General features: G+C 32.6%; 1 protein-coding gene across 1 annotated transcript in view; it reads right to left on the bottom strand.

The window, feature by feature from the left end:
* Vps13a (vacuolar protein sorting 13 homolog A) overlaps window positions 1-25,434 on the bottom strand; it is a 268,516-nt gene that overhangs the window by 177,393 nt on the left and 65,689 nt on the right. The window contains 4 exon segments of the mRNA XM_047525841.1: window positions 14,984-15,122; window positions 18,891-19,008; window positions 21,791-21,923; window positions 23,644-23,780. Of these exon segments, the coding sequence (XP_047381797.1) occupies window positions 14,984-15,122; window positions 18,891-19,008; window positions 21,791-21,923; window positions 23,644-23,780 (527 nt within the window).

Here is a 25,434-nt window from a genome sequence, read left to right as displayed (position 1 = left end):
AATTGCTTCTTCCTTTCATGAAACACAACCTGTTTGACAGCATTTTACCCACAAAGAAACTTTTTTCAAAATTGGGAGTTAATCCTTTTAAACCTCATCAATGTCAACTAAGTTTATATAATACTCTGAGCCTTTGCTATCATTCCAACCATGTTAACTGCCTTTTCACCAGAAGTAGATTCAAGTCACCGCTTTCTTTGCTCATTTGTTAAAAGTTTTATCATGAGACTGCAGTAATTCATTCAGTTCAGGCTCTACTTTTAATTCTAGTTATCTTGCCATTTCTATGACATCTGCAATTATTACATTCACTGAAGTCTTGAATCCCTTCAAGTCATCCATGAGAGTTAAAACTGATTCCTTCCACACCCCTTTTTAATGTTGATATTTTTGACCTCTTTCTATGAGTCACAAGGGTACTTAGTGGCATCTACAAGAGTGAATCCTTTCAAGGTGATTTCACTTCACTTTGCCCTGATCCAACAGAGAAATAGCTATCTATAGCAGTAATAGACCTATAAAATGTATTTCTTCAATAATAAGACTTGAAAATTCAAATTACTCCTTGATCCATGAGCTTTCAAGTAGGCATTGTATTAGCAGGCATAAAAGCCTAAGTTTTGTTGTACCTTTCTGTCAGAGATTGTTCGTGACCATGCACACTGTCAATGAGCAGTAATATTTTTAAAATACTTTTTTTTTTAAGAAGTAGTTGTCAAGAGTGTGATCAAATATTCAATAAACCAATATTTGGGGAAAATCCAATGTAAAATAACTGACCATAAGTTCTATAAGACCAAAGAGGCAGAACCAAGATCAGACAAAATGCAATCTACAGAGACTTACTGACTAAAGTCAAGAATGCACTAAGGTTGGCGCATCCCTATAACTTCAAAGGGAGGAAGCTTATGTAATGGTCAGGACAAGAGTGGCTTTCCTCTAAGTCAGAATGTAAACAATTTATCTCAAGCTAACATCAAAGCTGTCAGGCAAAGACTTAGGGGCAATCAAAGCAGTTATGACTTACTGCAGTCAGATTAGGCTGAATCCCTACCACCAAGCTGTACATAGAGGTACTGTCATAGGCTTTATTTTCTATTTATAGAGCTCAGGAAAAGTAGATTCAGCATTTTCTTAAAGGCCTAGGATTATGAGAAGGGTATATAAGCACTGGCTTCCACTTAAAAGTCACAAGCTACATCAGCTCATCCTTTGAAACCTAGAATGAAGGCCCTGATTCCTTTCTCAGTAGTTATGGAAGTTCTAGATAATGTTTTCTTCTAATATAAAGCTGTTTTGTCTATATCAAATATGCGTTGTGCAGCATGATCAATTAACTTAGCATGATCTTCTGGATAACTTGCTGTAGCATCTACATTGGTACTTGCTGATTCACCTTGTACTTTTGTTATGGAGATGGTTTCTCTCCTTACACGTCAAGAATCAATCTTTGCTAGCTTCAACTTTTCTACTATAGCTTTCTCACCTCTCTCAGGCTTCACAGAACTGAAGAGAGAATTAATCTTTGATTTAAAGGAACACTGTGTATAGTTTGAGATTCTATCCTGACAACTAAAACTTCTTCCATATCAGCAATAGGCAGTTTTGCTTGTCTTAACATTTGTTATGTTCACTGAAATAGCACTTATAATTTTCTTCAAAAGTGTATACTCTGGTATTTGTAAGTTAGCTGATAGCTTTGCAGAAGAAGCCTAGTTTTTAGCCCATCTCATCACTGGACACATCTTCCTCACTAAGTTTAATCACTTCCTGCTTTTGATTTAAGTAAGGGATGTGTAACTCTTTCACTTAGATTCTAAGAGGCTTAATTTTATTATTTTTTTGTTTTTCACTGAGCCACATTCCCCAGTTCTTTTTTGTGTTTTATTTGGAGACAGAGTCTCCCTGAGTTGCTTAGGGCCTCACTAAATTGCTGAGGCTGGCTTTGAACTTGCTATCCTCCTGCCTAAGTTTCCAGAGCTGCTGGGATTACAGGCATGAGCCATGGCACTCAGTGAGGCCTAATGTTAATACTGCTGTATCTCAGGGAACAGGTAGGCCAGGGAAGCCTGAGGAGACTGTGAATCACAGATGACCATGACTGATACAGTAATGAAAACATTTAAAATACTGAGAATTATCAAAATACGGCAAAGCAAAAGAAATTCAGCACATAGTCTTGCTAAAAAAAAAAAAAAATGGTGTTAACAAATTGCTTAACACGGGTTTGCCGAAATCCTTCAGTTTGTTTAAAAAAATTATCTGTGAAACATAATAAAGCAAAGTGGAACAAAATGATTTATGCCTGTATTACAAACAGACACCAAGAAGAATCTGAATAGGCCCTGCTAAACTTTTTTTCCAGCTTTTTACCATTAGATATTGTTCTCCAATTGTATTTCTGCATAACTGTCCATAAAAATACTTCATTGTTTTTAAGTCTTCACTTATGAAGGCTCTGTGTCACATAAAACTTATGTTAAATAAATTTGATTTTTTTCTTATTAATCTTTTATTACAGGGGTCTCAGTCATGATCCCTCTGATGGATAAGAAGTCTTTTCTCCTGTACTAAATTAACTATTGAAAATCTTTGAACACTATTCTTATCAAAAGTTGTTTAGTCTGGACCAGGCACAGTAGGACACACCTGTAATCCCAGCAGGAGGCTGTAATCTCAGGAGGCTGAGGAAGGAAAATCTCAAGTTCAAAACCAGACTCAGCAAAAATGAAGTACATAAGCAACTCAGTGAGACCCTGTCTCTAAATAAAATACAAAATAGGGCTGGGGATGTGGCTCAGTGGTCGAGTACCCTGAGTTCAATCCTAGATATCCAAAACAAAAGAAAAAAAAAGCTTGTTTAGTCTATTATATATCCTTTCATTTCCATATAAACTTTATAATAAGCTTATTATTGTCTAGAAGAAAGCTATGCTAGTATTTTGATTAAGATTGTAAGAAATCTATAGTTTGGAGAGATTTCTACCTTAATAAATTAGGTCCACTGACTGTAAATTAGTACAACACCTATGGAAATCAGTATGGAGGGCTCCTCAAAAGACTAGGCATGGAACCACCATATGATCCAGTTATACCACTTTATAGTACTTACATGCATACCCATGTTTAGAGCCCCACAATTCACAACAGCCCAACTATGAAACCAGCCTAGGTATTCATCAACAGATGAATGGATAAAGAAAATGTCACACACACACAAAATGGAGTTTTATTCAGTCATAAAGAAAATGTAATTATGGCATTTGCAGGAAAATAGATGGAACTAGAGACCAACATGTTAAGTGAAAAAAGTCAAACTCAGAAGATTAAGAGTCATATGTTTCCTCTCATACATGGAAGATAGCAAGGAAAAAGGAAAACTAATGTGGGAGTGATCTCCTAAAATTCAATAGGAGATCAGCAGAGAAAAGGGACCAAAGGGTGAGAAGCAGGGAGGGAAAGGGGAAATGCTAGGGAGTGATACTGGCCAAATTATAGTTATAATATGTGCATGTATGAATATCTAACAATATATCTCCTCAATATGTACAACTATATGCCAATAAAAAATGTGGAAAAAAAAGAAATTAGGTCTATCAACCTTGAGTGCATATATGATTCCATTTATTTAAGTCTTTTTTAATCTTTGAAAACTTTTTAATATTCTTAGCTTATGGGTCTGGTACTTCTTTTAAATTTTTCCTAAATATTTAACCTGTGAAAGGAATTTTTCTTAATTTCATTTTTAGATACAACTAATTTTTTTACACTGATATCATATCCTGCAACCTTATAAAACTTCCTATTATTTGTGATATTTTCACATATTCTTTAGTACTCTCTTCATTTTTCGTCATATCACCTGCAAACAAAGATAGTCTTACTTTTTCTTTTCTAACCAGACTTTATTTTTCTTGACTTATTGCAGAGGCTAGAACCTTTGACATGAATTTGACTAGAAATAGGAGAAACTGCCATTCTTGTACTATTCTTAATTTTATGAGGAAAGCAGTCTTCTTCCAAATAACTATGATAACAGTTGTTGGTTTTTCTAAGATGTCCTTCACAAGGTAGAGAAGTTCTCTCCTATTCCCAGTTTGTTACGAGATTTTTTTTTATCATGAACAGATGTCAGATTCTGTCAATGCTTTTTCCACCTCTACTGAGATTATCATATACTTTCTTTTCTTAACTTTATTAGTGAGGTTAATAGGCTTGATTGATGACTCATACTTGCATTCCTAGCATAAAAAATCCTTTACTCAAAGTGTATTATACTTTTAAAATATCATAGTATTTGGTTGTAACATTTGTGAAGGATTTCTGTACTGATGTTAATTAACATACTGGTTTGTAGTTTCTTTAGTTTTCTTAGAGTTCTTTTGTCTGGTTACAATATAGGATAAAGCATGTCAAAAAAACAAGAAAGAACAGCCCATTCACAGAAGAAATCAGCAGAAACAGTTCCTTCAGAAGTATAGGCATTATACTTACTCCAAAGACTTTAAATAAACTATCTTAAATATGTATAGAAACATAAAAGGAACTATGAATGAAGAGCTCAAGGAACCCAGAAAAGTAATGTCAAAACAAATAAATATCAATAAATAGAGAAATTATAAAAAGGAATCAAAAATTCTAGATACAAAAAGTATAATACTGGAAAGGAAAGAATTATTAAGGAAGTTCCACAGCAAATTTGGGCAAGCAAAATTTTAAAATCAATAAACATCAAGATAGGTTAACTAAAAATCAAGTATAAGGAATAGAAAGAATACAAATTAAGAAAAGTGAACAAACTCGGAGGAACCTGAGAACTGTAATCAACTGGGCCAATATACATATCATAAGATTCCAAGGAGGAGATCTGAAGAAGATCTGAAAAGGGTATCTCAAGGAATCATTGACAAAAAGTTCCCTAATTTTAATAGGCAAGAATCTGCAAATCCAGTAAGGTCAGTAAAGTCAAAGTGGGATATATTCAAAGAGATCTACTACACTGAAACATAATCAAAGTCCTAAAAGGCAAAGAGAGAAACTTGGAAAGCAACGAGAAGCAACTTACCATGTAACATTAATAATGTAACTCAGTAATATTAATTTTTTAGCAGAAACCATGGTGAACAGAAGGCAAGAGAATGGCATATTTAAAGTACTAAAAGAAAAAGCTATCAACCAAGAATTCAACATCTAAAATTACCAACCAAGAATCCAATATCTAGCAAAACTGCCCTGCAAAAATAAGGGCAAAATTAAGATGCTGCCAAAAATCAAAAGCTGAGAGTTTATTACCACTAGGCCTACCCAACATAAGATGATTAAGGAAAGCCTTTCAGATTGAGGTAAAAGGGCATTTGTGAGAGAATAAAATACAAATTTGGCTTTTTTCCTGGCTTCTTGGTATGCAACTTCTAAAGATTTCATGGAATCTTCAAAGCGATATGTCTTTTTGTATGTTAATGAGTGACTGGTAGCTGGTGGACTGTAAGTACCAGAAATGAGAGTTGGTCACCAGAAAGACAAAGGTAGCAATGGACAGCTGGGACTTCAACCCTAACCCCTAATCTTCAGGGAGGGGCGAGGGAATGAAGGTTAAGCTGATAACCAATGTAATGAAGCCTCCATAAAAAGTTAAAAGGATAGGGTTCACAGTACTTCCAGATGGTTAAACATGGAAGTTCCCAGAAAATAGCACAATCAGAGAAGGTGTAGAAGTTCCATGTCCCTCCCCCAATACCTCAGCATATGTATCTCTTCATCTGTAACCTTTCTAATATCCTTTGTACTAAACTGGTAAGTTGTGTTTCTATTGTGTAAGTAAACTAGTAAGTGTTAAGTGTTTCTAATGAGTTCTATAAGGCACTTTATCAAATAAATGCAACTTAAAGGGAGAATTGTGGGAATCCTGACATAAAGCCAGCTACTCAAATACACTGTTGGTTGAACTGCAAATTAGTGTAACCACTTTGGAAAGCAGTATGGAGATTCCTCAAAAGATGAGGAATAGAACCACCATATAACCCACTGTTATACTATCCATTCCTTCATATTTATCCAAATGAACAATATATAGTGACACACACACACACACACACACACACACACCAATGTTTATAGCAGCACAATTCACAACAGCAAAATTATGGAAGCAGCCTAACTGTCCATCTATAAACAAACAAATACAGAAAATGTGGTATAGACACATAATGGAGTTGTACTCAGCCATAATGAAGAATGAAATTATTTCATTTGCTGGTAAATGGATAGAACTGGCAAACAACATGCTAACTGAAATAAGCCAGACCCAGAAAGTTGAGGGTCAAATATTCTTTGTTGCATGCACAAGCAAGAGAGAAAAAAAAAAAAAAACAATCAGAAGAGAAGCAGGGGACCTGGGAAAAGGAGGATAGGAAGATAGGAAGAACTGGAGAATGAAGTCAACAAAATATGCTATGTGCACTTATGAATATACCGCAATGCATTTCAATTTTATACTAATTATAATGCATCCATAAAAACATACATACATGCATTTTTTTTTAAAAAATGGAAGTCCAATAGAGTAGAGGAAAGGGATTAGGGGGAGGGGTTCATATAGAAGGGTTTGTTTTGACATATTCATAAATGCATGTAACATTTATGAATATGTCAAAATGAACCCCATATATGAATAACTAACATGCACTTAAAAAAAAAAAAACAAACACCTGGGGCTTTCAATTTACATCTGAAGTGGAAGGAAAGACTCTTGGGCAGTGATCCCTTTACCTGTCAGATCTGACATTATCCACAGGAAGACTGTATAAGAACAGAAATTAATTCAAGGATGGATGTCTAGTGTCCACTGATGCAATACTGCTTTCCTGGTGTGGGAGGACAAAGGGAAACTCCCTACATCTGATATCAGAAATATGTTATTGCATGAAACTATAAAAGAAACTGAGTCTGAGTTCATCTTATTCTATATCATCAGACTACTAGATATAAATCAAGGCTTAAAATGTAATAAAGATCTCCAGTAGAGGTAAATGCATGGGCAAACACATAAAAAGAAGTATTGTTACACTTTTAGTTAGCAATTGTACTTTTAATTTCCCAGATTTATGGGAAATAAGAATAAAAATAATTGTAACTCTATGATCTTTCACATCCAAAGCATAAAGATACAATTTGTTGTGGAGAGTCGTCCATATCTAGCAGAATCAGATTTGGTTAAGCCATGGCATACAGATGACTGACTTCTAGGAACTGGCAGTCATGACAGACTGTTAAACAGATAGTCTGAGAAGTAAGTGGCCCTGTGCGGGAGTGGCTCACTGTCTGACTGATATGCTAGTTCCCTAAACAAATGATTCCCCTAACTCTGCCCCATCCTGTTTATTACAGAAGAAGCCCCTCCCGGGTCTTGGCCCACTTTACCTGTGTGACTACAAAATAAAGGAGAGTTGGGTTACTCCATCTTGTTAGAGGCCAAATCTGGTATGGGCCCGATCCATCAAGCCCCCTACCATTTGAAAAAAGTATTGGCTCTTGTGTGTTTATTGATTAGATAAGATTATGGAAAATTAATTGATTTACAGCCAGCATCAACCTCCAGCAAGTAACCCTTCCCTCATCCATGCAGGCCATGTCTGAAACCCCCACAATTTGTGACAACACATTAATAATTAGGGAAGGAGTATCAAGCTGTAGTGTTTTTGTATGCTATTGAGGTTGCTGATAACAATTTAAAATACAATATTATATATTATAAACTTAGGAAGTGAAATATAATTCACCTAGAAACCATAAAGGAAGTATTTAAAAGTATATACAAAGGAAATGAGAAAGGAATCAAAATGATTAGTAACAAAAAGCAGATAAACACAAAAGAGGCAGAAATTTAAAAAGTGAGAAACGAAAAGTATTAAATAGAAAACAAATAGCAAGCCGGGCACGGTGTACACACCTATAATCCCAGCAGTTCTGAAGGATCGGACAGAACTGAGTTCAAAGCCAGACTCAGCAACTCAGTGAGGCCTTAAGCAAATTTGCAAAACCCTGTCCCTAAATAAAATACAAAAACAGGGCTGAGGATGTGGCTCAGTGGTTTAGAGCCCTTAGGGTCAATCCCAGGTACTTAAAAAAAAAAAAAAAAAAACTAAAAAAAAGTTTAGAAGTCCTGTCAGTAATGACTTTAAATGTCAATGGACAAAACTATTAAAAGCACAGTGTAGGGCTGGGGAGATAGCTCAGTTGGTAGAGTGCTTGCCTTGAAAGCATAAGGCCCTGGGTTCAATCCTCAGCATGGCTGAAAAAGCAAAAAACAAAAAGCACAGAGTGACAGAATGAATTAAAAAATATGTAACTGTAAGTTATGTCTCATTTTTAATGATATATTATAGTTGTACATAATGATGACATTTGTTGTTACATATTTGTACATGTACAAAATATCACAATATAATTTGGCCAATATCATTCCCATTTCCCCTTTTATCCACCTCCTCCCTCCCCTTGGTTTCACTTCCTCTACTCTATGGGTCTTTCAATTTTTATGAGACCCCACCATGACCTTTCTTTTTCCATTTCCCTCTCTACCTTTCACATATGAGAGAAAACATGTGACTCTTCAATTTTTAAGTTTGGTTTATTTCACTTGACATAACATTCTCAAGTTCTATCCATTTTCCTGCAAATGATGTATTTTTAATTCTTCTTTATGGATGAATAAAACTTCACTGTGTATACATACCTCATGTTCTTTATTAATTAATCTGTTGATGAACACCTGGGCTGGTTTCACATTTTGGCTATTGAAAATTGTGCTGCTATAAACATAAGTATGCATGTATCTCTTATAGTATGATGACTTTAATTCTTTAGGATAAACACCAAGGAGTGGTATAGCTGGATCTTACTATAGTTCCATTCCTAGTCTTTTGAGGAATCTCCATGTTGATTTCCATAGTAGAAAACACTCATTTACAAACTTACCAACAGTGTGAAAGTGTTCCTTTTTCTCCATATCCTCTTCAGCATTTATTGTTTGTATTCTTGATGGTTACCATTCTGACTGAAGGGAGATGAAATCTCAGGGTAATTTTGATTTCTGCATTTTCCTAACTGCTAACAATGCTGAACATTTTTTTTTCATATATTTGTTCGTCATTTGTATTTCTTCTTTTGAGAAGTATATGTTTAGTTCATTTGCCCATCTATTAATTGGATTATTTGGATTTGATGTAAGTTTGTCACTTCTTTCTGCATTCAGGATATTAATCCTCTGTCAGAAGAGGAGCTAGAAAATATTTCCTCACATTGTGCAGTCTCTCTCCACATTCTTGTTTCCACTGGTGCACAAAAGGTTGTAATGTGATGCTATTCCATTTAGTAACTCTTGGCATTATTTTCTCAGCTTTAGGGGTCCTACTGAGAAAGTCATTACCTGTGCCTATTATATGTTAAAGTCTTGACCCTATGTTTTCTTCTAGGAATAGCATGATTCTGGTCTCATTCCTAGGTATTTGAATCATTTTGAGTTGACTTTTGTGAAGGTGATGAGGTTCTAGTCTCATTCTTCTACATATAGAAAACCAGTTATCTTTTCTCCAATGTATGTTTTTAGTACCTTTATCAAGGATCAGATGACCCCGAGTGGGTGTGTCTGTCTTTTATTCTCTGTCTTTGGCCTATGTATCTGTTTTTATACAAGAACCATGCAGTTTTCATTACAATACCTCTGTAGCATAAATTGAAGTCAAGTATCATGATGCTTCCAGCATTGTTTCTTTGGCTTAGAACTGTGTTGGCTATTCTGAGTTTTTTATTCTTGTTTTTTCTAGTTCTATGAAGAATGTCACAGTTTATTTTGATGGGGATTACACTGAATCTACATATTACTTTTGGTAGTTCAGCCTAAATTTTAGCAATATTATTTCTGCCTATCCATGATCATAAGAGGTCTTTCCATCTTCTGAAGACTTCAATTTCTTTCTTCAATGTTCTATAGTTTTCCTTGTAGAGCTATTTCATCTCCTTGGTTAGATTTACTCTTACATACATTTTATTTTTTTGAGGCTTTTGTGAATTGGACTGTTTTTCTAATTTCTTTCTCAGCAGACTCATTATTGGTACATAGGAGAGCTATTGATTTTTCTTTTCTATTTTCATTGTCATTTTAATGGAAACAATGTTCTTAACCATCTTTGCCTACAAACAATGAACTTTAAAAATAACATATTTTACAAATGTTTTCTTTCCACAGTATCATTTTGGAACTGCTGCAGTTAATATACCACTATATAAATGTTACGAAAAATTGTGATAATTGTGAATTGAACTATATAAAGCAAACAAATTAGCCTTTGCCTTGCAATATTTAGATGGACTGTGGTTCTTCAAGAAGCACTTTAACCATAAATAAGCACTGCTCAACTAATCTTGCTCTCATTACTATTCCAGACATATACTATCTTTTCTTTTTCTTTTTGGTACCAGCGACTAAACCCAGGGGTTCTTAATCACTGAGCCACATTCCCAGCATACCCCTTTTCAAAAAACTTAGTTGTTGAGTTGTAGGTGTATACAATACCTTTATTTATTTATCTTGTTATGTGGTGCTAAGGATCAAACGAGGGCCTCACACATACTACCAACTGAGCTACAATTCCAGCCCCTCAGCCCTTTTTATAGTTTATTTAAACTTCTTCATGCTGAGAGCAAAGGCTGAAGGGCTGCCCACCCTAGCCTGGCAGTTGTCAATGAAGCTGAGAATGAAGATTGCCCCTGCCCCAGCCTGTCTCACACAGGCTAATTAAATCTGCATATTTCCTGCCTTTTGTCCCATTTTACTTTCTCTTCTCTTTTAAAAGCTTTCCTCACCCTAGAGCCTCTCGAAGATAAAATTTTTGAAACTAAAAATTTCTTCTACATTCCTGCAAACGTAGCTTAGCTTTGAATAAAACACATTTTCCTATAAATCTGACTTGGAATATTTGTGGAACACCAAGCAGGTTGCCTAGCCTCATTGTAAAAGAATACAAGGGTGGGCTGGGGATATAGCTCAGTTGGTAGACTGCTTGCCTCGCAGGCACGAGGCCCTGGGTTCAATCCCCAGCACCACACAAAAAAAAGAATACAAGGAAAAATATGACCCAGCAAGTTCAGTCGTATAGATAGATATCTATCTATCCATATACACACACACACACACACACACACACACACACACACACACACACATATAAACATACATACAAAACCCTTCAAAATAGGGAGTCAAATGTTCATACCAGCACTATTCACAATCATCAAAATGTAGAAATTAACCCAAATATCCATTAATGGATGAGTAGATAAACAAAATGATGAAATATAACTTTACTCAACCATATAAAGAAATGAAGTATTGATAAACACTGTAAGAGAGATAGATCTCAGAGAGATTATGCTAAGTGAAAGAAGTCAAACATAAAGTCCACATATTGTATGAGTTCACTGACTTGTGGGGGCTGAATAGAGAATGACCGGACCTTCTTTTGGAATGATGAGACTGTTTTGGAACTATATTGCACAGTATGTAAATATGTGTCACTAAACTGAACACTTTAAAATTGTAAATTTCATGTTATGTTGAAATATAACATCACTTTTCAGCAAAGATAAACTTCTGAAGTTTATCTATCTTAAAGAGTTTATCAATAATTCATTCCTCTACAGGGTTGAATAATGTTAATTTCAAATATTGCACAGATGACCTGGATGTTAATTTCTCTTCAACTGAAAAAAAAAAAAAATCAAGTAATAAAAGGAATTCTGCTTTTAAAAAAAGGGAAGAAAACTTGAATAGTATCTGAAAAGCAGATATCAAATCTAGGAATAGCATAGGGAAAATGACAGGCATTACATCAAGTTAAGAAAACAATCCAAACTTCTATGCACCCCACAAAATAACTTCAAAATACACTCAGTAAAAACTACAGAAATTAATAAAAAGTAGACAAATCCATAATTACATATAGAGACTTCAATATTCTTCTCAGTAAATGACAAATGCCTAAGCAGTCAATCAGTACACAGGCCTAAACACTATCCATTTAAATTATACTAATTGACATTTACAAAAATCTTCAACCAGCAACAACAGTAATACACACTTTCTTCTCAAGTACAAATAAAATATTCTCCAAGATACATGACATTATAGTGGAGAAGTCAGGAATCTACAGCCAAAAGACTGTATTGTATCTGTCTTTTTTTTTAAGGACCTGAACCTAAGAATGGATTTTCAACGTAAGAGATCAGAAATCAATAAAACTTATAACAAAACAAAATCAAAGAACCAAAACTGGACTTTTAAAAAGATTAAACAAAACTGACAAACCACTTATTGAACTGATAGAAAACAAAAAGAAGCTAAAAATTAACCAAATAAAAAATGAAAAAGAAGCCAATATTATAGATATCAAAGTCATTAAAAAGAGAATAAGAAAATACTAGGAACAACATTATGTTCATATATTCAACAATTTGGATGAAATGGACATCTTCATGGACTATATCTAAAGTTCATACAAGAAGAAAACAGGCCATAAACAGTCCTGTATAAATTAAAGAGACAGTTTTTAAAATATTACAAGAATTCAAGCACAGATGGCTTCACTGGCAAATTCTATGAGCCATTCAATTCTATACAAACTCTCCCAAAAAAGAGAGGAAAGAAATGTTTCTTATCCCTTTATATGAAACCAGCATTACTCTGATATCTATCATATCAAGTGTTACAAATAAAAAGTATAAACCAATTTTCCTTTTGAACATAATAATAAAAATCCTCTACAACAAAGAAGTTGAACATTTCTTATCCTGAAAATCTGAAATCTAAAATGCTTCAAAATCTAAAACTTTTTGAATGCAGACATGAAACCACTACTGGAAAACGTAACACAGTCAAGTCAAAGACACACTAAAAATATTGTATAAAATTACCTTCAGCCTGTGTGTGTAAAAGGAGTATATAAAACATAAATGAATTTCCTGTTTAGACTTGAGTGCTGTCCCAAAGATATCTTATTATGTTCATGCAGATATTCCAAAATCCAAAAAATTTTGAAATTCAAAATTTTCATGGTCCCATGCATATGGGATAAGAGATAAATACATACAGTTGAACATCCCTATTTTTAAAATCCTAAATCTGAAAATGTCTGAAATCCAAAACTTGCTGCAGGCTGACAAGATGCTCAAAGTTTCAGATTTTGGAGCGTTTTGGATTTGGGACATTTAGATTAGGTATGCTCAACTGGAAAGTCTATATGAGAATATTCCAAAATCCAAAAACTCCAAAATCTGAAATATCTCAGATTAAGGTCACTCAACCTATACTCAAAAAAAAATTCCAAATACATAGAATGGATACTACATTATGAAAAGATAAGATTTATATTGGAAATGCAAATCTAGTTTAATATTTTAAAAATAATCAATATAATTTATTATATTAACAGCCCAAGGAAGCAAACTATATGATCTTCTCAACAGATAAAGAAAAGTCATTGCAATGTCTATCCAAATAAATGCTCAGCCAACTAGGAAGAGTAATTTCTCAACTTGGTGAAGAATGACTAAAAAAAAAACAAACCCAATTTTATCGTATTTAATAAGGAAAGGCTAAACACAGCCTTGTCCCATGGGTCCTGGTTGCAGCCTGGTTCACTGATACTCAGGAGATAGCCCCATTTGTCCAAACATATGTCCTCAGGAGAAATGATTAAAGAAAATATGATTGCATATTTTCTTTCTAAAACTTGGAATGAGAAAACTTACATATACAAAATCCAAGAATCATAAAGGAAAAAAAAAAACTACTAATTTTGACTATATTTTTTTTTTTTTTTAAAAAAAGGAGGGCTAGGGATGTGGCTCATTGATAAGTACAACTATGCAGCATGGAAGAAGCCCTGGGTTCAATCCCTAGCACTACCATTGACAGAAGGACACAAAAACAGAAAAATATAGATATGTTTTACATGGTTAAAAAAAATGTATATATTACAAAAAACAAACAGCAAAATGGAAAAGTAATTTTAAATGACAAATCATAGTCCAATTTAAAAAAAGTACAATAAACATGAGTAGGTGTTTCCAGAAAGAAATTCAAAATTAAACTTAGGAAAATATGTTTTATCTTACTCGTAATGAAATGCAAATCAAAACAAGAGAATATTTTTTTCATTTAGAAAAAACTGTTAATAATTGTTGACATTCAAGATTAATGCAAGCAAAGAAAAGGCATTCATTATTCACTATTAACAATATCATAAATTAATCAATAGAAGGGAAATTTGGCAAATTCATCAAAATTTAAAATTTACACACTATTTTACTCAAAAATTCCACCTGTAGCAATTCGTCCTATGGAAAAAAGTATAACCAAATATATACACAAGGAAGTTCAAGGCAGTACTTTCCAAAATTGTAAATACTCATATCAACATGAATGAATATCCATCAAAATTAAATATATTAGGTAAAAGGTATATCCACATAATTCAATTATTATGTGACCGTGAAAAAGAAATAGATCTGTATGTGTTAACATGAAAACATCTCTTAAAATATGTAAAATATAATAATGGTAACAATAAGAATAATGATCACATTTATTTAAATTGTATGAACATAAGATTGTACTAGCATGTGTATCTGTGTGTGCATGCATACTAGATATGCCATACACACTTTCTGGAAAAACTAAACAAACAGGGATTAACAGTATTACCATTAGGGAGAAGGACTGGAGGCTACCAAAGTGACAGATAAAGATTTTATTTATAACTTTACTATTTGTACTTTTTACCATTTCATCAACTTCTCTCTTTTAAAATGTCTGTCCCAAATGAAATGGAAATTGTTTTATCTGAAATTCCTATGGTAGTTTCAAATACCATTAGTGAACCTTCTTTTTTAATTCAATTTTTTTAAATTCTGAAAACAACATTACCTGAATTGATTTCACAGGGGCAGATACATCAGTTATAAGTACAGGTTTTGGAATGCTTTCAACCAATTCCATAATCCCTTGCAGCTTTTTATCAGAGATTCGTAAAGAAACAAGAGGTAACTCTCCAAAAATCTTGAATCTGTTTTAAAAAGATAACAATGATTATAGAGGACCTTTCATTCTGATGTAAGTAAACTAACTAAAAAGAAGACTACATTCCTCAAATTAGACAAATACAATGAAATGTGATTTTTAAACACTAAAAAATCACTAATTTTGACCTTAGCTTATTAACTGGTTTCATTAGATGGGATAACTTATTTCCCTCACATTATTTCATTTATTGTGTCTCTATATATGACAATTTCTATTTATCAAGTGTTTATTATGTGACAGGCATTTAAGGGAGTATTTTGTGTATATTACCTTAAGTAGTCCTCAATTTATGAGGTACACAAACTATTTCTGTTCCCTATTGCTTGTAAATTTCCATATGGTTCCCACGAAGAAACTAAGGCTTAGCAAGTTCCAATAATTTGTCCATAAGATTGGATATCTAAAACCATGACTCAAAAGCAGAGCTGAGTATCTTATTATGCTTTTAATTGCCTAGGCAGTGTCCTTTGCTTACAGATAAAAGATAAAGAATTTAAAGAGACCTCAAAGAGAAAGTTTTCACTCACCATTCTTATCCATGTATTTTTCCCTAAAACTTTTCTGAATTATGCCTAGTGAAGCTAAGGTTTCTTTCTAAAATGTATATCTGAGTTCCTTCAGAAAATTGTAAGATTTCTTTTACTTTCAATAACCTAGATATTTATAATCAATTCCATACATCCTAGTTAAACTTAGTTATACATAATGGATCAGTCCAGTTAATGCATCTAAACTTTTCACTTTCTTAAAAATATTCAATCTGTACAATCTCAAGATGCTAGGTGCTGGGCTGGGGTTGTGGCTCAGTGGTGGAGCACTTGCTTAGAACCTGTGAGGCACTGGGTTTGAGTCTCAGCACCACATAAAAATAAATAAAAGAAAGATAGTGTGTTCTTCTACAACTAAAATAAATAAATAAATATATATGTATATATATAAATTAAAATACACACACACACACATACACACACAAGACGCTAGGTGCCAAAATACTACCTACCAAATAACAGGCTTCTTTGTGTGTGTGTGTGTGTGTGTGTGTGTGTGTGTGTGGTGCTGGGGATTGAACCCAGGGCCTTGTGCTTGCAAGGCAAACACTCTACCAACTGAACTATATACCCAGCCCTAACAGGATTCTTTTTACTTACCTTAAAACTTATTTAGTTCAAACTTCAAAGGAAGGTTCCTGATACTTGCAGAGTTTCAGGATTTTACATAATATCATACTCATTTAATGTTACTCAAGAGCTTATAAAATAAAATCCAAAAAACTTCTCAGATTTCATCTGTCTAAATCATTGGCATTTTAGGCCTGTGATTATGCTAGATACTTTAATCAGCTACTTTTATTCCTGCTACGCTTTTCCCCATATTAAGGACATATATTCTCTTTAATCATATACTAACAGAGCAAGTCCAAAGCAAATTAAGTTTCCCTTTTCTTCCCTCAGAGGACAATCTCCTTTTATTCTGGTACCCTATAATATCCTATATTATAGCATACTTACCAAGAAAAAAGAAAAGTAAATTATGTTAATTTAAATTCTTATATTGACAAAAAGAAATACATATTTGCTCTTTATCACAGACTGAAAAATTTTACAAATAAACAGGCAGGGAGACATCTGGGAAGCAATGAAAGAACTTAAGCCTTACATTTAAAATCAAATCATACCTAAAACTAAAATATGAAAAGCAAGAGAACATACAGAATGGCTGTCTTTCCTTCTCTTGCTTAAACAAAATTCCAGGCATTCCTGTACTCCAAGACTAAACACTCTTTGATTTATCTAAGAACAGAAAGTCTAGAAGAATAAGACTTAGGACTCTGGTCCGCTAATTGAGTCACTGTAGGTTAAAAGTCAACAAAAAAGTTTGAGAACAGCCAGGGAATGCTTCTCCAAGTACATGGTGTCTCAAAACCAAAAATAAACAAAACAAAACAAAGAAAACAAAACAAAAAAAAAAAAAGGAAAGAGAGAGAAAGGTTTAAAAAAAAATGAGAGGAGAGGATGATACTCTCTTAGGTCTCCCCTTTTAAGTACAAACAAGGCCTACACCACATACCATATGAGAAAAGATCAGGATAACCTTAATTCCTTCTGTTCTTAAACACTTAACAAAGCAGGAAGGCTTAAGCACAACCATTTGAGCATTCTCTTGCTAACTTGCTATAGTAACAATTCTTTTGGAACTGTCTGGTAGGTTGTTGGATGAGTCTTTGATAAAATTTTAAAATAGTTTCTGGCCAAGGTGGAATGCTTGCAAAAAAGAAAAAGGATGCTGATATGAAGAAGAGATGAAAAAGACAAATATGACATAAAATTATTTAGGAATAAAGTAGCTAAATGGTCTGCTCTAGTTCAACAGACTTTTCTATTTGGAGTTTTGGGCTCAAAGCTTCAGCTAACAATACAATATAAAGGTCATGGTAAAGATGAATATATAAAGAAACAAAATAAATATTATATATTATATATAATATTATATATTGTAATTTTAGTTTATAATTCCAATTGTATAATATTCTATTTGTCTATAGACAAAGGCATAAAAATAACTATAAATCTATGTTAATGGGTACAGAACACATAAAAATTTAAATTGTGCCATCAACAACAAACTGAAGGGAATAGAACTGCAAACAGTTTTTTTCATACAATTGAAATTAAGTTGGTATGAATTTTAACCAGAGTGTAATAACTTTAGAATATTATATGTCATCTCTAAAATAACCTCTAAGAAAATATCTATAAAACATAAAAATGGAAATGAGATGGAATTAAAAACACTTCACAATAAATATCAACAAAACATAAAGGCAATAATAGAGGAAAGGAGGAAGAAAACAAGCTCTAAGATATAACAAAAAGCTTACCAACAAAAGTAAGTTTTCCCCATCAGTGTTTACTTTAAATATGTTTTCAACTTCCCAAAAGGTATAAGTTGACAGAATGAATAAAACAACAAGATCCATCTATATGCTATGTGTAACAGACTCACTTTAGGTCAAAGAAACAACCTAGGTCAAAAGTGAAAGAATGCAAAAAGACATTCTATACAAATAATCATCCAAAGAAAACAGGGTTAGTTCTAATAAATCAAAACAGATTACAAAAACATTTGCAGGATAAAGAGAGACATTATATAATGAAGTAAGAGGGTCATGTCAACAAAGACAACAATTATAAAATATATGTGCCAGACATCTGAGCTCAAAAATATATAATCAAACATTGATAGAATTCAGAGGAAGAAATAAACACTAACAATATTAGGAGACTTCAGTATTCATTTTCAATAACGGACAGAACAACCAGACAATAAGCCCAATCAATAAGAAAGTAGAGGACTAGAACTCTACTAGTCATACACTTCATGGATGAAGCTTGACCCCTTTATACTAAGTGATCCAGACAAAAAGGTCAAATATTTTATGATTTCACTTATATGAGATACCTAAAATAGCCAAATTCATAAGACAAAACAGAATGGCAGTTGCCAGGGGCTGCAGGAAGGGGAAGAGCAGAATGGCACATTATTATTTAATAGGTATTTAGTTTCAGTTTGGAAGATGATAAAGTTCTAGAGATGGAGGGTATGTGAGGGCGGCACAACCATGTGAATGTACTTAAGGCTGCTAAGCTATCCACTAAAAAATAGTTTAACACACAAACAATAAATGAAATGGTATTTCCTTAGCTAAAGAATCACTAAGAAATTCTACAACACATAAACAGATAATACATACTTGGGCATCCTTAAATCCATGAAAACCATAGCCTTAGAGAGTTCCACATTGAAGTGCATGGGCACTAAAATATGCTGTGTAGATACATTGAGTTTTCGTGCTTCTTTCCAATTATCACCTAATTACAGAATACAGTTCATATTTAATCTTGGCATAATTTGAATAACACAGTAAAACTAAAATTACTATTAATACTTGATATTCACATACTGCATGATGGTATGGAGAAATTCTCCCGTATCATTCCCAGGTACCCACAAACAACAGGCACATTCTTTTCCCTTTCATTACTTTTTTGGTTCTTTTTTTCTTCACAAGACTCTCTTTTATGTTCTTTTAGAAAAAAAAAAATACTTTTTTTTTTTTTTTTAAAAAAACAGTAGTTTTAAGCATTGACAATCACTATACCAACCAGATATTCTACCCCCAGAATTACATGGGTATAAAGCAATAATGGAAAAGGCAAGAAACTGTGAATTTCTGTAACAGTAACTAATGTTACCATTTACTCAAGATTTATAACAAGCACTGTTAATTCTCCCCATGGTTTATAATTATCCCATTTTATAAAACTGAGGCTCAAAGCTTATAACTTTCCTAAAATCAATGAGCTAATAATAAATATGAAATTCATATCCAGGTCTACAAACATGACCCTTTAGCTACACTTACTGCAGTGTTATAAGCCTTAATTTTCAGTAAGGGGACAATTAAATAATTTACAGAGTAGCCTTAGAACACAATACAGCCAATAAAAATCATAAATTCAAATGGCCAAAAAATTATTGGTAAAGGAAGGAATTATCTGAATTTTAAAAACTACATAAATCATGCCTAAAATATCATAAATACCTCCACACATTAACATTAAATAAGAACATCTAATATATTCATAGGCACATATGTTGTAAAAAACACTAAAAGGATATACATTAAGTATCAACAGAGCTCATGTCTGAGCAATAAGATAAAGAATGTCTCTTTTTGTTTTCTGAGTCATCCAGATTTCCTAAAGTAGACATATTTATAATCAGAAAGAAATAACTTTAAAAATTTTATTTAGAGCTGGGGGTGTAGTTTGGAGGTAGAGTATTTGCCTAGCATTCCTGAGGTCCAACATTCAATTCCCAGCCCTACACACACACACACGAAAATAAGATGAATGTGATCTCTATAACTCAATATATTTTCACACAAGTTATCTCATTTGAACCTAATTACTCTGTAAGTCAGATAAACTCCATGTCTTGGAAAACCAGCCAAGGAAATGTTAAGACTCCCAGAGATTGGTAGTAAAATGGGTTTTACTACAGTTTTAAAATTCTACCACCAATATTGAGATATTTCCTTCACTTCCCATTTTATAGATGAAAACATGATACTTAAAAGCATATCTTTCAGTATTTTTCAAGAGATTCCATGACAATTATATAAAGTAATCCCCAAGTCTAAAAAAACTCTTCAAAAAAAGGGATTCGATTATTTAAGAACAATTAATCAAAAAGAATTCCAAGGAATTCCAATAATCTTACAGTAACAATGGAACATTTTTTAATCTTAACAAACCGTTCAATATCTTAAGTATTAAGTATGGCTCACAGACTTCGAAAACTTGTGACTAAAATGTCCATTCAAACATAACAAATGCCATAATTTTTTCCCTGGAAAAGCATTTATAGACTTTTCACACTAATTTACTTTTGCCACCCACCATACTTCTGGGCTCCTTCCACAACAACAGGAATATGACAAGAACAGAAACCAAGAACATTAGAACAGAAGCCACATATATTATCTTAAAATAAATATAATTAAAGTAATAAAAATGTTCCAGTCCTATATAAACTAAATTTTAATAACAATTACTTTGGCTTCTCATTGCTTTTCCTTTTATCAGGTATATTAGATAAATAAAATTTGACCATATACATACATATACAACTCTCTAACAATTCCCAAACTCTGTTGAATGATCTGAATGTTCTGGAGATTCAGAAGTAGCATGGAAGAATGGAAAGAAGGCTGAACAAATCTGAAGTTGCCACTAACACTTTATTAGTTCTTAACAAGTAAACTTCTGGTTGTCTTACCTAAAACATGAACTGGATCTCTGATGCATGACTGGTATGCATAACAATGACTAGGTTAAAGATGCCTACGAGAGTGACCCTCCTTGGTCTCTGGCTGTCTATGGTATGGAATATCAGAGATTCAAGACTGGTTGCCTCTGGCTTTGAGAAGTCTCTTTGCCTCTTCTGGTTATCCAACTGTGTAATATAATTATCACCACCAGGGTTTAGGTTGGGGCTCAGTGGTAGAGTTCTTGACTGCCATTTGCAAAGCCCTGGGCTCAGTCCCCAGCACAAGAAAAATAAATTAAAAACACACATACACACACACATCATTATCAATATGTGTCAATTTTTGGCCCAAGGTTAGAAATTCTGGTGTGGATCAGGATTTCTCAACCTTAGCACTACTGACATTTGTTGCTGGAGGCTGGTCTGTACATTGTAAGATAATTAGTAGCTTCTGTGACCTCCACCACTAGATGCTTAGCAGTGCCCCTGAACCCTACCCATAACAATATAACAATCAAACATGTCTTCCCCCCATGTAATCAACTCCTGTTGAGAATATTTAGGCAATATTTATTGTTACTTCTTTAAAAAAAAAAAAGGATTTATTTATTTATTTATGTGTGGTGCTAAGGATCGAACCCAGGGCCTCATCCATGCCAGGCAAGTGCTCTACTACTGAGCCACAACCACAGCCCCTACTATCATTTCTAATTCAAAAATGTATAAGTTCAAACACACTTATGAGGAAGGTCTTCAAAGTATCTAAAGAACTAATTAAATCACTCTAGCAAAATCAATCAATATGCATTTTATACTTACCCACTCTACTATAAAGCAGCTGTATGCTTGTAAGGTGAATATCAAAGGAATCATAAGCTCTTTGCATAATTTCTTCAAGGTTGGCACCACCATGTTTCACATCTGGTAATTCCGAACGAATTTTACTTGCCACCTTGAAGTTAATTTTAAAAATTTAAGACAAATATTTCAAAATATAAATATAAAATTTTAATCTTCAGACCTATAATGTAAAAGTTTAACAGGAAAAGAAACTCACATGCAGACACATATTGTACTGCTATTAGAAAATCATTATTCATAAGATGTATAATGAGGGCAGGATATAAGGTAAATTTTTACATATTAAGCTGTATTTCCCATTACTTACATTAATAAGAGGGGCCCCAAGACAGTACTGGAAATAATACATCTACAAATACTTAAAATCTCGTAAGATTTCCTACTGAGAGCAAAATCAATTGAGAGATAAATTTAGCTTACAAAATATTTCTATGGTAGAAAGAAAGATATTTTGATAGTTTTTTCAATAAGAGTATAGGATTTATTATTAGGATGGGAGAATTTAAGCTCCAACTTTGCCATTTATGTAGTTCCCAACATGTTATATTGTATCTCTTTTCTTAACACAGGATTTCTTTTTCACTTAAACATTCCAGGGATCACTCAAAAATCTTATTTATTCACCAAAACATAAACAGAGAGATATCTGTGTTTGTATATATATAAACATAAACACACACATATATAAACAGATTTTCTTCTATTTTATAAAGCTCATGGGAAGTACACAAATATTACTATCTTTGTCTGAAAGGTAATGAATTTTAGATAACAGGTTAACTAAGTAAATTACCAAATGTCACAAAATTGTATACTTACTCCTGATCTGAGGCTCTTCCCACTGTATCATACTGCCTTTGAAACAATTCAGTAACCAAATTCAAATGTGAATAATCAGCTGTATAAATTTTACTATAAATATAAACCCAGTGAGTGTATGAGTACATAAGTTCCAAGTACAGAGTATAATCGATTAATAAAAAAGAATGTCAATATCAAGGAAAGGTATATATTTGTTAGGTAGCCAAAAGAAATCATTCTAACATTATCCATTTCTCTTGGATCTTTAAATTGTTATTGGTATTCCTCTACCCATAATGATTTAGAACAGTGCTATTTAATAGAACTTTTATGAGGATGAAAATGTTCTCAGTCTGTGTTGTTCAACACAACAGCCACTGGCCACTTCAGACTATAAAACTCTTAAATATGGCTAATATGTAACTAAGTAACTAAATCTTTATTTAATTTTAACTTAATCAAATGTGTCTAATGGTTAGTATAGTACAGATCTCAAAAGTCAAAAATAATTATTCTCTACTTAAAATTTGGGAAGAAAAAAGTTCATAATTGGAAGAAAAAGAAAAAACCTTAATAGAAGACCATCTATCAATTTTAAATTATTTAATAAACTTTTAATGTCAATATTTATATATATAACTAAAATATCAGTATTATACACAAAAATATCAGATGAAGATATATTTGAATATTTCCAGAATTCCCTTCATTCCACTTTAATTAATCAAGTAAAGACTTACCAGAAAAGGAAATAAACTTTTAAAGTATGACTCAAATTCTGTAAACATAATTCCTCAGTTTACCTCTGACCTCAACTAGTTATTTTCCTTTAAGAAGTGGGGACACACACACCCCTAATTAAATGACACTGCACTTTCACCAGAAAGGAAGATTTCTCAAATTCTAGTACCTACCATAAATCTAAAAGTCAATAGGACAATCAAATTGCCTAAAAAACAAAATTCATAATACCCTAAATGCCATATCATACATCAAATATTAGTATGTACCTTTAGATGACCAAGATCCAAAAGAAGAAGATTGGATGTAGGGGTAAAAATTCCATCTTGTGGGACAATAATGTATGAAGCCTTCAAATTAATTCTGAGATCAAGTACTTTCTGTGTTTCAATAATATACAGAAGACCTGTAGAAAATTTAAATCTTTGCAATGAATACTTTTCAAAAATTACTTAAGAAATAGGGAATCGCTAAGCACACAAATTGATAGTACAATCTTAAAAATTATATGAAAGTAGTATTTATTTTTAAATAACCTTGAGCAAAATATTTCCAATATAAATGTAAAATATTTCTTGGTTAATGTGTACACTAATTAAATCTGAGTATAAAATTGGAGCTTTAAAAAAAAACATTTTTTAACCCACACACTCAATTTGGCTAAAATTGAGGAGAAAGATACTCACCTACATAAATTAAGTGATATGAAACATTTATACACAGTTACTATTAGAATCTGTATACGGTCTTTTTAATTCATAAATTTAATGCACTTAAACAATGATACTTGACCTTGATGATTTTACTCTTACAGTATGGAAACTGCTGGATCATTAAATCATCTTCAATAAAATCATACGTAAACCAAAAGAGTCAACAAACCAGGGTTCCCCATTCCTTAGATCTTATCTATACTTAGTTTTTTATTCAAACAAATTTAACTCACTTGCATGTGATCAGTAGGCCAAATTAATCTACCTATATGCTCCAGAGTCCAGCATCAGCTTTTAAATCTAAGTAATTCTTAATGATTCCATGAGATGGGAACCCCTCCTTTACAGAAATAAATTCTTTAAATAGCCCTCAAATCAGTTTTAGTGAATAAAGGATGTTTTGATTGAGACATCAGTTACTCAAATAAAAAGGATCCTTCCTTCACAATGACAAGAAGTAAAGCAGGGAAGAAAAAAGAAAACTATCACATAGATGATCATGAGGACTAGATATTTTCAATGTGAAGTATAATAAGAAACTAAAAATGACTATAAACACCCAACATATAAAATTCTGAAAAGGCAGATTGAAAAATTTAAATGATTTTTTAATGCATAAACCCTCACAGTGTCATCAAGAATATCTATAGTTTAACTGAAAAAATTTTTTTCAGAATAGGACTGTGGTTAGAAAAGATCACAAAAGTATTAAATGAAAAGGGCAGAGATTAACTTAAAAACCTTGGGAGAAAAGCTCTATGATTTTATAAAAGAAGTAATCCAGAAAATTCAGTATTTGAACAGTTCATGATATTCCTATTTGGGCCTACTCTGACTCCTATAATACTCCTTTTTTCTTCAAAGAACAAATTCCCAAAAGAAATCATTCCATATTTTGTGACTCGATGTTAATACACTATTATGAAGCATAAAGTGACATAAATGTAGGAAGATCAGTATATTTTAAAATAACCCTTAAAATTAAGTATTCATTAAAGAATACATGTTCAAATTCAGTAAGTCAACAACTTTAAATATACTTACAATAAGACAAAATTACAAGTAGATATATAAGATGTAATAAACATAGAGAAAAAAGTAAAGTTTAAAAGCAAGTGCTAGTACATGGTTAATTTGATAAACAAGCTAGAGGGGAAAATGAATTAAATAAAAAAATAATTTAAATAGTCTATTTTAAATATACACATTTATATAATCATAGAAAATAGCCTATGATAATAGTCTGGACCAGCTCTTATTAGAAATATGATAAATTAATATCTAAACTATCATATTCAAGGAATTCCAAAGGCCTTGCTGACCCAAGCAATACTCTGGAAGTAAGTG

Source organism: Sciurus carolinensis, chromosome 14 (assembly GCF_902686445.1).
Source record: "Sciurus carolinensis chromosome 14, mSciCar1.2, whole genome shotgun sequence".
Lineage (NCBI taxonomy): Eukaryota > Metazoa > Chordata > Mammalia > Rodentia > Sciuridae > Sciurus > Sciurus carolinensis.
The sequence above is the reverse complement of the archived record's forward strand: the minus strand, read 5'-3'. Positions and strand labels throughout refer to the sequence as shown.